Source organism: Montipora foliosa, chromosome 8 (assembly GCF_036669935.1).
Source record: "Montipora foliosa isolate CH-2021 chromosome 8, ASM3666993v2, whole genome shotgun sequence".
In the NCBI taxonomy this organism is placed as follows: Eukaryota; Metazoa; Cnidaria; class Anthozoa; order Scleractinia; family Acroporidae; genus Montipora; species Montipora foliosa.
In genome coordinates this window covers 11,896,072-11,911,071 of record NC_090876.1, presented here as the reverse complement: position 1 = coordinate 11,911,071, position 15,000 = coordinate 11,896,072, and the positions used below count along the sequence as shown (strand labels likewise).

Below are 15,000 nucleotides of genomic sequence, written 5' to 3'. Positions count from 1 at the left end.
TTACCATGGAAAGCCTCGCAGTGGAAACCATGGGGGTGAGGCTTGGCGCGGTAAAACAAAGCTTTTTTGGTCTCCCGGGATAATATGGCCGCCGTGTGACAAGAGCGAATTGGACCTAAAATGTACGTACCGTAACATTCGCGTAATTTCCGCGAAAATCATAAGAAGAAGACCGGAGAGTTAATTCGTTCATTTGTCGCCCTAAAGTCCATTTCATATTCAGATATATATACTTGAAGGCGTTGTGAGGTAAACAAAAGTAGGGAGATGGGAGGTTCCCCCCCCCCTGCTCCTCCCCCCTCGTACAATCACGGTAGCTCGAAAATTGTGATGCTTCTCCACATCTCCTTTCAGTACTTTGCGAATTATTAACATGGATAGGTGTTGGATTTCTGCGGATAACATCTTCCAACTACTTTTTTTTTTTTCAGGCGACAAATCTGTTGCTACGTTAAAAAAAAAAAATAAAAAGCGAACGTAGAAGATGAAGGCAATCGACTCCTTTACATGCAAGAATGGGATCGAGGCGAACAACCACATTGGCCTGGACAATACATCAATGTTTTTGATACTTTCGGGCGTTTCTCATCCAATAGGGAAAGCTTTTAACTTTTTTCCAGAATGAGATCTTGTTGATATATAAAAATTCCCAGTCAATGCAGCTTACAATATTGGCAGCCACTGAGGCTGATGCGGACCTACAATAACTAACAAAATGTGAAACAATAAACAAACTAATTTCATGGAAAATTCTATGGGGTTTAAGTATACAACTATAATTAAGTTAAAAATAAATTTACGAAGTAGAAGTGATTTTGAAAAGTATTTAACTATAAAAAATTGCGATAAAACATTTCTTAAAATCATTTTAAGATTAAAAAATTGCTAAAAAAGCGACGACGTTTCGACGTTAGCTAAACGTCGTTATCAAGTCAAAATATGTTAGTGAGTTTCGGTCTCTAAATACTAAAAAAAACAATAGCTGCTGAAACTAGAAACTATGGTACTATAAACAAATTGCGCTTTTGAGACAGCGATATCACATTTTATTGACGGCTAGTTGGGAGAAAATACGGAATATATTTTCTTCCAACACGGTCAATATAATGTGGTATCGCCGTCTCAAAATCGCAATTTGTTTTGTATCGCGATCCATCATTTATAAGGATAAATGAAACTGTAAACTAATCAACCCGCGCCTGATCGAAATTTTAATTCTTTCTACCAGCGAAACGTATCCATGGTAACACTAGCTTCTCACGTAAATAATTTTGTCGCGGGTAATTTGAAATTCCCCGCAAGTTTATAGTCTTTGTTACCATAAAATGAGTTGACTGAAGCCGAAAAGTGTTGAAACTTACACAGGCAAGGAGTCCGAAGAGCCATTTGGTGATGAAATGCCAAATTTTGATATTTGTGGGACTGTTTTTAAAGAGTTATTACTGGGTTGCCAGTATGGCAAACCCAGTCGGGGTCTGCGTTTAGTTTGTTAGTTCTCTTTTTTTACTGGGTTGCCAGTATGGCAAACCCAGTCGGAATCTGTCTTTAATTTCGTCGTTTTTTAATTTTTCGTTTTCTTTTTTTTTTCCGTGTCGGTAAAAGTCTTGCCTGTCTCTCCCCTGCTAAGTGGTGTTTTTGTGCATAGAGCCTTCTTCGCGTATTTTCTTAGGATCGAGAGGGTGGTGGGAAATGCGTAGATTTCTCTGGTAGACACAGTAGAACGATTAACTTAACCGGCAATGGCGTCGAAAGTTATGTAACGCGAATGGCGTTTTAGTGGATCTTTGAACAAAATGTACCCTTATGAAGCTCAATAATGGCAAGCGAATTGGATACTGAACAAGACAGACAATGTTAAATGTTGTCGAATGTAAAAAGCGACGAGTAATGGACTTCCACAACAATCTGTCGCCCGTCGAACCGTAATCAAAGTGAGCTGTCTTCCTAAAATTTTGCCAAGTGTGGTGTTTTGTACAACACTGAAACCAAATGAACAGTTCTCTGGTAACTCAGTATGGGTTCAACAAAGACAGAGAAGGAATCCATATAGTGGATCTGTTATCTCAGTTGTCTCTCTATTTGTATTTACCTGTTCTCAACTCTGCACAGTCTTCCGGTATAACAATTGGAAATTTCACTAATAAGTCATTGACGTGAATGGCGTTTTAGTGGATCTTTAAACAAAATATACCCTCATGGAGCTCAAGAATGGATCGTCAATTGGATGAGCAAGACAGCGCTGAAAAACTAAATATCTGGATTTTAAGCGACGAGTAATGGTCTTCGACAACAATTTCATTTTTCGCCTTCGGATATCAAGTGAGCTTTGTTTCCAATATTTTACTAACTTGGTATTATATAAAGCACGGAAATCAAATAGCAATTGTTTTATGGATTTAACAAATTAACATTGAAGGAATCGAACGCCTACAAGAATGCATCACAGTGTTTACTCAAGTCGTATCTTAGTTGTCTGACAATTTACATTTACCGGTATTTTGTACTCAACTCTGCAAAGGTGTAAAATATTTGGAAATGTGACAGTGAAGAATTATTTGAATGAAAGTTGTTGTCGCTTTTGTGCTTTATTATTTACTGTCAAGGTTCCGAGTCGAAAAGGGTTTGATGTGAACTGTCAAAAATGTATTTAATTGCATCTCTAGCTTGTTTGCACGCACGCAATTGAAATAGGAAGGTTTTTTGCCTCTAATAGTAAATATGTTGTTTGTTTCGATTAATTTTTCGCTGGAAAAGGATTTTGCCGAGATATTTCCAGCCTTTGTGAACTTTAATGTCATGTTGTGTAATTTTCGAGCTTAACAAATTTGCATGCGTGTGTTGAAATGCGATACGGGAGCATTTTTGTGGTATAGTGTAACGAAAATAAACAGGTCTGTTGGAAGCTTGCTTGAGTTTCAACAAAATGACCCCCAAAATCGGCAAAAAAAATCTGACACTGATGAGTAATAAAGTAGCTGCTATCCCCAAAACAATGGAATTACCTGGCGATAAATAACCTCGTCTTGGAGAGTAAAGTTTTGACTGTCAACCTGAAGAGTTGGGCGATTGTGATCCTTGTGTTGAATTCGCACATTTCTTGTCACACTTTATAAAACTTGAAAGAACAAGAAAACTAACAAAAACAAAAACCCGGTATCTGTGTCAAATGACGATTTGACACAGATGCTTCACTGTTTCGCGAGTATAAAAACACGCCGCGGTAACTTCATCACGGCGCCCGCTGAATCCGATGTCACTTTCGATTTTGCGTTTTTACTTGTGCAGCCAAAAGTACAATAGCAAAAATCTCCCAAAATGTTTGTCGCTGATCGTAACTTTTTATATTGGGGGTTAAAAATTATTGTTGTTTTCATGTCATAAATGTTGTTGCTGATGGCAAAATATTTTATTCTCGATCGACCGTCCAGAAAACTTCCTTCTGCTTTTCCCAAAAACTTTGTATCACTATTTATTTACTTTTGCATCAATATTTGTTTCGCATAAAGCAAGCTAACAAAATCAGTTCTTTGCTTGGTCTGCATTTGTTAGCGTTCAAATAGAATTTTCGGTCCAATGCTTCTGTTTTGAGGGTTATATTATTTTGGTGTCCCATCCAGATACTAACCCCGCCGAACCTCCATGGATAAACTTCAGCAAACTTTAGCATAACAAAGCTGTCAGATGCTCAGAGGGCACGCTTAAAGTTGTGGTGAAAAGAAGTTGTGAGGGAACTTGAAAATTATCAACACGTGAGCCCAGAAGCCAATGTTTCTCGCTTCTCTTTTATTTGTTATTCTTCAGAGACTGGAATGCGGTAGTTCAATACGACACAATTCTGTGCCTTCTGATGTTCTGTAACACAGGCAACCCAGTGTATGCTTCACGGAAGCATCTCGTTTCTCTTTTTTTTCCGTGTCGGTAAAAGTCTTGCCTGTCACTCCCCTGCTAAGTGGTGTCTTTGTGCATAGAGCCTTCTGCGCGTATTTTCTTAGGATCGAGCGGGTAGTGGGAAATGCGTAGATTTCTCTGGTGGACACAGTAAAACGATTAACTTAACCGGCAATGGCGTCGAAAGTCATGTAACGCGAATGGCGTTTTAGTGGATCTTTGAACAAAATATACCCTTATGAAGCTCAAAAAAGGCAAGTCAATTGGATATACAGGCGGTGGAATCTTAAAAGCGACGAGTAATGGACTTCGACAACAATCTATCGCCCGTCGAGCCGAAATCAAAGTGAGCTGTATTTCAAATATGTTACCAAGTGTGCTGTTATGTAGAACACTGAAACCAAATGGAAAATTCTCTGGTAACTTATGGGTTCAACAAAGACAGAGAACGAATCGAACACCTTACGTGGATCTGTGATAAACTCTGCACAGTCTTCAGTAAAAACATAATTGGAAATGTGACCCCCATGAATTATTTGAAAGAAAGCTTGTCGTCTATTTTGTGCCTCATTATTCAAGGAAAAGGTTCTTCATGGAAACGGTTTGATCCTCAAATTTAGTTTGTTGCAATATTGCGCATATTTGACAAGATTGAGTTTCTTCTCTTCACGCACGTAACGAAATAGAAGGGGTTTTGACCTCTCATAGCAAATATGTTGTTTGCTTCAAAAAATTGTTCGCTGGAAAAGGTGGCCTTTATGAATTCCTCATGTTTTATGATATGCGAGCTTAACGGGATAGTTTGTATGGCAATAGAAAAATCATTTTCTTGTTATTCAAGGAAAAGGTTCTAAACCTGAAGTACATGGTAATTTGACAGGATTGAGTTTCTTGTCTTCACGCTCGCAATGAAATATGAAGAGGTTTTCGCCTAAGAGCAAATATGTTGTTTGTTGCAATAAATGTTTCGCTGGAAAAGTATTCTGTGGTATTTCCTGCCTTTGTGAATTATAATATCATGTTGTGTATTGAATTTTCCAGCTTAAGGTTGAAATGTGATATGGGAGAATTTTTTTAGTATTGCTCTGTAAGCAGGAAGGATTCACAGGCCTGTTGGAAGCGTGCTTGAGTTTCAACAAAATGAGCCCCAAAATCAGTGAAAAATTGTGACGCAGATGAATAATAAAGTAGCTGCTATTTCCAAAATGATGGAATTACCTGGTGATAAATAACGTCGTGCGCGTCTTGGAGAGTAAATTTGACTTTGCATAAACAAGAGTTGGGCGATTGTGATCTTTGTTTTGACTTCGCTTATTTCATTGTCAAACTTTGCAACACTTGACAGAAAAAGAAACTTACGAAAACCCGGTATCTTGCCATCATTTGACACAGATGCTTCACTGTTTGGCGAGTAAATATGCCGCTGTCACTTAATCACGGCGCCCGCTGAATTCCGGCCACGTCACTTTCGATTTTGCGATTTATTTGAACGCAGCAAATACTCCCAAAATGTTTGTCGCTGATCGTAACTTTTTATATTCTATATTCAAGGTTCAAAATTAATGTTGTTTTCATGTCGTAAATATGTTATTCTCGATCGACCGTCCCGGAAACTTCCGGCCTTCTGCTCTTTCTAAAAACTGTGTATCAATAGTTATTTGCTTTTGCATCAATATTTGTTTTGCATAAAGCAAGCTAACAAAAACTGTACCTTGCTGAGTTCGCATTTGTTAGCGTTAACAGTATTTTCGATCCGATGCTTCTGTTTTATGAGGGGTATATTGTTTTGGTCTCCCATCCTGATTCTAACCCCGCCGGACAGGGGTTAACATCAGTGAACTTTAGGGTGCGTTCGATTGACCGTAATCCGGAATAGGAATATATGGAATATCAGTTGGAAATCCTTCATTTGTACGGGGATTCAGATTAAAATTGTCAAACATCTGCTAAAATTCTATTTTAAACATATCTTTTATTACCCTTGCTGCTTCGAAACGCGCCAAACATACCGTTTTAATCATCACTCCACGTATTCTTATCCCGGAATAGGGTCAATCGAACTCGCCCTTAGTATTACAAAGCTGTCAGATGCTCAGAAGGCACGCTTAAACTTGTGGTGAAAAGAAGTTGTGAGGGAACTTGAAAATTATCAACATGTCAGCCCAGAAGCCAATGTTTCTCGCTTCTCTTTTATTTGTTATTCTTCAGAGCCTGGAATGCTGTAGTTCAATACCACACAATTGAGTGCCTTCTGATTTTCTGTAACACGTACCACAGGCAACCCAGTGTATGCTTCACGGAAGCATCTCGTTTTACTTAATGATTGCCTAAGGGGTATACGATTTTAACACCATAGACGTCTTAGACCTCTGCGACATAACAAACGATGCATCCTTTTCAGTGGGCGAAAAAGTAAGGTTTGATATCACTTAAAAGTTGTCCAGAATTTTCTTTCACTCTTTCGGTGCCTCAAAAGTGTGGTTTATTACAGAGATGTGGGCCTTGATATTTCCGGTTTCACTTCCCCTTTGACGGTCTGATCTTCAAGGTATAACCTCCACTAAAGACAAGGGCCAGGCTGGAGACCCATAAAACAAATGGTCCGCGCTCTTATCTCCCTAAATTTTGGTTATAAAATGGTCTGCACAAATTCGCCTCTTGAATAACAGACAAAACAAAGCAATACCAAACACAGAGAAAACCACTTTATTTCTTCACGTACATTCAGCATCTAGAGCTCGTTCTGACGCAATCTAATGTATTCTCCAAAACGACTGAAATATCGAGGCAATAAGGAGCAAACGGTATGATGTCACGAAGTAGGTACAACTTTGGGAACCCAGCGCTATAAAAAGAGGATGAACGGTAGGGCTGAACGTCATACGCAGTTACAGAGCATCTAAATCGTTTATCGGCAGAACATGTATACCTAGTATAGACATTCTAAATTCACATAACAATTTATTACTTTCATTAACCCTTTGACCAACCTCGTTCCCAGGTTCTCTCGTCGATGAAGAGGCAATGGAGACCCTGGGAACGAGGTTGTCCTTTGACTCCCATTCTCGTCCCCATCGCCCTTTTCGTTTCTCTTAGTCGACGGGGCCTTGGCACGAGAAAACGAAGGGCTCTAGAGACACAGGATGTCGAAGTCCTAGATTCTAGGACTTCCGCATTTGGTAATGTATGAATTCCACGATCATACTGAGGGTTTCAAGAGGGGACAAGTTCCCCGAGATGCTCTCTAATGTTCTGCGTCTCCTTAATTTAGAGTCGATCTCTCTTCGTGAACCGCAGGTAGAAGCACTCAGAAACATTGTGGAGAAAAAGAAGGATGTTTTAGTTTGTTTTGCCCACTGGATACTACCGAAACTGGTAGACTGCTTTTTGAGAGACTGCCGCGACAGTTGCCGTTGGCGACAAACGGGAATGTTTTGGTCTCTTGGCTTTACGCTGCTTCATAAAAAGGGATACACACGTAATAACATTCCTTCGCTCGCCGCGCTTCATCGCTTTGATCCTTCGAAAATCGAAACTGAAACTGAAAGCTTTTTAGAATATTTCTTTTCCCGAAAGAGATAGGTGTGAAATTATAACGACCGAAGAAAATGAGGTGGTCAGTTTCAAGGAACTGTCAATGTCATCGATTATGTTAGCTCGGAGGTTTTCTTCTATCCTTTTTTTCCTGAATAAAAGATCTTCCCTTGCTATTCACGGAAAAGCGCGCCATTATTTCTCACGGGCTTCAGACGCTTAGGAATGTGATCACGTGCGCTTACCTTTATGATGTCATCTGTTGATCACGTGCGCACAATTCAAAGACATTTGTCGGTAACGGTGTTACGTTCTTCTCCGAAAAAACAGTCTGCCTGTTTCGGTAGTATGGAAAATCCTTAATATTTCAGCTTTTGCCTTTCGTTTTTGACGCGTGGATGGAAGTCAGTGACTATTATTTTAGTTATATTGCCTTTGAATGCGTTGATGCGGGATCAGTCAATCAAACTTGACAGTATGCAAGTACCATCTGTAATAATTCGTAGCGGGCATTCGTCAGACGTCTCTGCATCAGAAACGTAAGGACTAAATCAGTGGAAATATCGAATCATTTATAATTATGGGCACCTAAAGGAGTATATTGGAAAACCTAGGAAGGTTTTGGACAGTGTTCAAATAAGGGAAAAGGTCAAAGCAGTTGTAGTTGACGAGGCACATCTCAATGAAGAATGGTAACAATTTTTCATTTATATAATAGTGTTTTTTGAAGGACTTGATTGTTGTCATGGTAAATAACATCAAAATAAAGAGCATATCTTGGTAAGCAATTGGTATTTCAAATCATAAAAGAACGTCACTGATACAGTGTTGATAAAGCCAATCTTTCTAATAACGTTCTTTATAAAAGGGGATTGAAAATAGCTTGTGGTTAACGCATGTCACCAGAAAAGCATACTTTAGTTAAGGACGGTGCCTACTATTGTTATTGCGCATACGTTCTGCGCATCTCGAGATACTCGGATTTCCTATCGGTGATGCATACTGAATACAGGAATATTTTTGCGCAATTTAAAATTATGCAGAGAAAGTAGATCTTAGTAAGTACTATTGGTAACCAAAAAGAAAATTGGGGATAACCGTGCATTTTTCAGAGATAATTAAGCTTTAATTTGAGAAAGAACGCCATACATTGCTTTGTATTTTAAAGCTTTTTACAAATATTATTTATCAATTATCTTTGCAAATGCGTGGTTACCCCTCAATTTTCTTTTTTGACTTCAACAACACTTGTTAAGATCTACATTTCTCGCATAATAAGGGGCAAAATACCTTTGAATTAGTAGGCACCGTCTTTAAGATATTGTGGGTTTATTTAGTGTAGTATGAATCACTGCCTCTCCTTTACAGTCATCACAATTGCATTGATAATGATTTAGAGTTGTCTCAACAAGAATGCAAGGCACAGTTTTCCTCAGCAGTGAATCCAAAATATTCTAGGATAATGCTTCTTCTGCAGGTGCCTGTGGTGACAAATTTCCTTATTATCTGATGCAAGTTTTTCATGCCACTACTTAATATGTAGTATGAGTTGAATAGAATTCTAGATATAGCTGGATCACCATTCCTGCCAGCTCTCACATTTTCTTGAAAATACTTCTCGATTGTGCTGGGAACACCAATGTGCACAACTTCTCGAATATGAGGACAATCTACTCCATGATTTTGCCTGGACCTCTTATTAGGTCATCTAGACTAAGTATGTCATTTTTTCCCTTTTCTGGTTAAGTTGGCATGGCCCTGTGCAAACAGCCTGTTGTTTTGCCAAATTATATTTGACGCACCCATTGGTGTGTAGTGCTCCTGACCGAAGCGATGATGAAAAATGCTAAAGCATTCCCCACAAATTTCTAAGTTTGAATAAAACACAGTAAGGGGCATATTCTCTCTCAACTCTTTTAGCTTTGCTATGTAAGGTAGCAGGAGGGTCTCTATCTTATCATCACCTGTCTGCTGGCGTTCTGCAGTGGTGTAAAATATATTTTTTCTCTTTGGGTTAACTGCAATTGTGACAGGATCCACCATTCCTAGAGAGTGTGCAATTATCTTTCTGGTTTTCTCCGTTGCAGTAGCTGTAAGTGCAACTATTGGTACAGTAGGAAACAGGGCATCCAGCATACCTAGTTGTGCATAAGCAAGTCGAAAATGTTTCCTGTAGAGAATATGATTTAATGTTATTCAACTGTTTTATTTTGTTTTTTTGTTTTCTTTTGGAATTGATGGGTGTGTTTTGGAATTCCCAATTGCACATCCGTTCAAATCTTATCAGGTACATTTCTGTTACGTATATGGTTGTTTTTACCATATTTAGAAGTTTGTAAGTTTATATAAACCAGGATGCATCTTACATGAATCAGGCATTAAAAGCGTGGCATTGGGGTACGTTGTGACACTGTGTTAACTGAATATAGTGACAGACGTGGATGCTTATTTTACCGCGAGCTAGATACGCTCAACAAGAGAAGTCCAGTTTACAGTCAGTGAAAGCGGCTCCTGGCATAGCCGACCAATTTTCAAGCAAATTAAAGCGACTAAGAGCATCTTAAGCCGTTTAGTTCACTGGACCACGTGCGAGCAAAGAGCAATGCAAGCATCTCCAGAAGCGGCACCGCCGCCGCAAGTTCAAATAATCAGTTTTCCTTCAAAATTTCCAGTACCAAGCGCTATGGTTTGCAAAGGCGATCTCACCAGTAACTGGGAATTTTTTAAGCAACAATGGCAGGATTACGAACTGGCAACAGGATTGGATCAAAAGAGTCAAGCGATTCGTGTGGCGACTTTTCATGGGTCATGGGGAAAGACTGCCAGTCATGGGGAAAGACTTTCTCCAGATCTTTCTTAATCTTAACTTTGGCGATGAAGAAATCACGATCAGGTCATCGTTGTCTGCGCTAGAAGATTATTTTCTTCCTAAAAGAAATATAGTGTACGAAAGGTATGTTTTCAATTCCTGTATTCAAACACCTGAGGAAACTGTTGACTGCTATGTCAATAGGTTGAGGAAACTAGCATCCTCTTGCCAGTTTGGAACACTCACCGAAGAGATGATTCGTGATAGGCTTGTCATTGGCATGCACGATACCGGCACAAAAGCTAGATTGCTTCGGGAGAAAGATTTATCCTTGGATAAGGCTCTCGACATGTGCAAATCGAGTGAGATTACAAATAAGCAGATCAAGTCGCCTCAGCACGAAAGCAAGCAGTCGAAGGAAGAGCTTCATCTAGTCCAAGATAAAAGTAAAAATAAGACCAAGAAATCAAGACCTTCAAATCCAAATAAGACCAATAAAGGTTCAAAGAAAACGTGGAAATGCAAGTTTTGTGGTCAGGCCAAATGGCATTCAAAGCCAACCGATTGCCCAGCTTATGGCCAGCAATGTCGAATTTGTAAGAAGATGAATCACTTCAGCAAAGTGTGTTTGTCGAGAAAAGAAGAAGAAGATTATGATTCAGAGGAATCTATACTGAAGATAGAAGAGATTTCTGCAATTAAAGAAGATGGAAGCAAACCCTCTCTAGAAAGCAAATTATGGCCAATTACAGGGATGTTTTTGAAGGATTATGACATATTGGGGTCACAGCCGTTGTCACTGATCCTCTGGTAAAGCCCACACAGCACTCTCCACGCCGAGTCCCAATCGCCCTCAGAGATAAAGTTAAAGCAAAACTGGAGGACTTTACGGTGGCCGAGAGTGGCCATTAAAAGTGAGAACTCAAATTCAAAAATCGATTTCCAAAAGTAACAATTCTAAACTGAAAGTCGATTGCTAAATTGGCAGTTGCCAATTCTCAGTTTCCACTTTGACCACCCCCCTCCCCCCTCCCCTAACTTTTTGCTAATTTTTTATAATTTTTTTAATTTTTTAATTTTTTAAAACGAAACTAGTGAGCAGCACACAGCAACTGATCTTTATTTATTATCCGACCGGTTTCATCTGATCAAACAGACTTCATCAGGGATTCTAACAAGATGTCTAAAGGGAACTAGTTTTATACATGAAGTGATAGTACAAAAGCACGTTCCACTAAGGGTGTGAACAGCAAGACACCCACAAGAAATACGCGCAGGATGTAACGTAAATCCTGCGTAGAAAAGGTGTAAAGTTTAAATTTGGCGATTTATCGTTAAATCGTGAGCCCCAAAATTAAATGTTTGAAAACTGCGTTTTCGCAACTGCGAATTCGCAGTTGTCGAATGTCAATGATGGCTTTTGAATTGCCAATTATGGAAATGGCTTTTGCACTTAGTGAGTTTGAATTTAAAGTTTTCACTTTAGCAATCGAGGTTCAGTTTAGAATTGTTACTTTTGGAAATCGATGTTTGAATTTGAGTTCTCACTTGTAATGGCCACTCTCGGCCACCGTAGGACTAAAACAAAGAAATTGTGGAAAAGGTTACCATACCAACAGAATGGATTACTAGCATGGTGGTAGTCACTACGCCAAGCAAGATAAGAACTTATCTTGATCCCCAAGATCTTAACAAAGCAGTCTTTTGCCCTAAGAATCAAATGCCAACTCTAGACGAATTATTACCCAAGTTCAGTAAAGCAAAGGTATTCACTACTTTGGATGCTAAAGATGGATTTTATCAAGTTGGATTAGATGAGCAGAGCAGTCTGAAGATCACATTCTGGACACCCTTTGGCCGCTACAAGTACCTAAGGTTACCTTTTAGAATTAATCTAGCTCCAGAAGAATTTGAACGTAAACTTCGTGAGAAGCTGGAAGGTCTCCCTGGTGTAGCAGTGATAAGGGATGATATATAGGTGATGGGCTATGGTGAAAATGAAGTTGAAGCCAATAGAAATCATGATGAACACTTGACCCGCCTACTGGAGCAGGCTCGCAAAGCCAACCTACCCTTAAACAGCAGCAAGCTAAATCTTCGAAAGACTGAAGTCAAATTCATGGGTCATCTAATTACAAAAGATGGTCTAAAGCCCGATCCGGAAAAAGTTAAGGCTGTTCAGCAAATGCGAAGGCCCACATCTAAGAAGGAGCTGCTAGGATTTATCTGAATTTCTTCCAAAGTTGTCAGAAGTTGTGCAGCCACTGAGAGAAATGACCGCAAAGGAAGCAAAGTTCATCTGGTGACAGCAGCATGAGACAGCATTCAAGGAAGTACGTGAGCTAGTAGTCAAGCATCCTGTGCTTAAGTATTATGATGTACAAGAACCAGTGGTGGTGCAGTGTGATGCCAGTGAAAATGGGTTAGAAGCAGCCCTTCTGCAAAACGGCCAACCCGTTGCTTTCGCCTCACGATCTTTATCACAGACTGAGAGACAGTACGCCCAAATAGAGATAGAGTGTTTGGCTGTTGTCTTCTCCTGCGAAAGATTTAGTACCGCCCTAAAGCCATGAGACCGGAGATAGTTTCGAGGATCCATTCAAGTCACCAAGGTTGTGGCTTCATGCTTACGAAAGGCTAGAGATATTGTGTTCTAGCCAGGAATGAGTGCTGAAATCAAAGTCCTGGTTGAAAGATGCTCAGTATGTTCAATTCCTCGACAACAAAAGGCGAGAATCGGTTTTTGATGCATTGGATCGATGCATTGAGATCTCGATTTCTAGTCATTTCTGTTTATAACAGGGCAATACACCTGGTGATTTTCATGTCGCGTTAAGTAATACACCGGTTCAGTTTTTGCGTCGACGGCTAACTGACACAGCGTGGTGAAAACAAAGGATCTAAAATGGATTTCACTGCTGATGACAAAGTAATTCTCTAAAATTATTTGAAACTTCTAGTATAATGTACACCCTTTTTAAGAGGATCTCGTTTACGTACTGGACTCAAACTTCCAGGGTTAGTTAGAGACGCCGAGTAAAGTTTAGTGTCTTTTTGTATTATACTATCGTGTTTCTACGAATACTTTTAATTCGTGACCTCGTATCCGCAAAACGGACCATACAATGAATGAGGTTTTCGAAGAAATCTTTATCGACTTCAATGAAAGGCAGTAGGATGCGCACAAGAATGCAGTAGGGAATAAATTATCCCGAAAACGTTCAGTGAGCTGCGTGTATTGCGAACCAGAATTTGTGTCGTAAAGAACTTAAACTCTCAAGACAGTATAGAAGTAATCAAAGACAGGGTGATTTTACAGTGGCAAAAGATGACAGTGGAACAGAAAGCCATTTGGTATCAATTAACAGTTAAACAGCTTCCCACAGCTTAACACAAGAAGCTGAGACGAAATTCTGGCACTCAATTGACTATTGTTGCTCCTGAATACCTTAAGAGTGTCTCAGTATGTAAATGAAATATGAAACGTAAATTGTTGCTTTTCATCTACACTCCAACAAGAGAACAGCATTGTTTTAGGTTAGGTACGTTTTTAATTGGGAGGGGAGGGTCCTTAGAATTTTTTTTACGAATTGGGGAGGGTCAAACCTGTTTTATTCTCAACCCGGGGAGGGTAATAGTTTTTTTTGGCAAGGAAAAAATTACTCCATGTCGCTTCTATTTTGTATATAGAAACAAAGCTACCAGTCGAGATTAATCGAAATTATTTACAGGTGTCGAAAAATTTACTTATCAAAAAACTATCTTCTCTCAACTAACATAATAGTCTCTTTCGACCCGTGCCCGCTTCCGCCAATATTTTGATGTTTCCGCGCGGGGTTCTGGTATAAAATCAGTCTCCGGTGAGGATTCGTCACTTAAGCTACTGGAACTTGAACCTACTACTCGAACTTCAACATACTACATCACCTTGCGAGTCAGTTTCGACCTCGGAAAATGATGAGGTCACTTGTTGCCTCACATTTCTTAGCGGTAGCTGCCGAGGTTGTTGACGCTCCATTAAATCGTACAGCAAGCTGCCAATGCGCGCTTTGATCATTGCGACCTTTTCAGCTTTCTTCCCTTTAAAGGTGATCTTGTGGTGGGAAAAGTACAAGGATAGCTCGTCCACCCTCAAGGACGACAGCTTATCGGAGTTGTACAGTCCAGCCCAGTCAATGTCATTGTACTCCCGGTTCAGCCGTTCCATTCGATCCCTTTCAGCCTCTTCTTTCTTTTTGTCCTTGCGCATTTTTATCTGGGCAAGGTGCTCAACATACTCTGCCACAAGCTTTTCGGAGACAATGTATTTATCTGAAAACTTTCTAATAGCCCTCACTGTCCCCACTGACTAGTTCACTTTCCTCAAACAATCGCCTAATCTGAGCTCGAGGCTGGAAGTCGTCCGGCTCACGGCCATTGGTGGGGGTTGCACTCCAAGGGAGATAATGGAAGATTGGCAGCTTGCCATAGTCGGTATATGGTCGTCGAGTCGGAAGTGGAGCGCTGGTAGTCTCTTCCTTCTCGCAAAATTTTGCTCTTGACACTACATTCGTCTATATTCCATATAAAGCTCTCCTTTCTCGCAATAAAGGCTCTCAAATTGTTCTAGCTTGGAAGAATACCCATGCCCAGGAACAGAACTCCTTTGATTGTTGATGACCCCGAGATACTCTTTCAGGTACACACGGTTATAGAATAAAGTGATTTTCTGGTCGGTCGACCAAAGATGCTGAAATATACCCCCGTGGCGCTGGGGAGTCGTCAATTCG

General features: G+C 39.9%; 1 protein-coding gene across 1 annotated transcript; it reads left to right on the top strand.

Annotated features, from left to right (window-relative positions):
* Positions 1 to 10,250: 10,250 nt before the first annotated feature.
* On the top strand, positions 10,251 to 11,045 carry LOC137968258 (uncharacterized). Its single transcript, XM_068814869.1, has one exon. It carries the CDS (start codon positions 10,251 to 10,253, stop codon positions 11,043 to 11,045), a length of 795 nt encoding a protein of 264 aa, XP_068670970.1.
* Positions 11,046 to 15,000: the final 3,955 nt, after the last annotated feature.

Bases quoted from the DNA above. Each gene is read 5' to 3' on its own strand.
- LOC137968258 (XM_068814869.1), top strand. From the start codon at position 10,251: ATGGGGAAAGACTTTCTCCAGATCTTTCTTAATCTTAACTTTGGCGAT.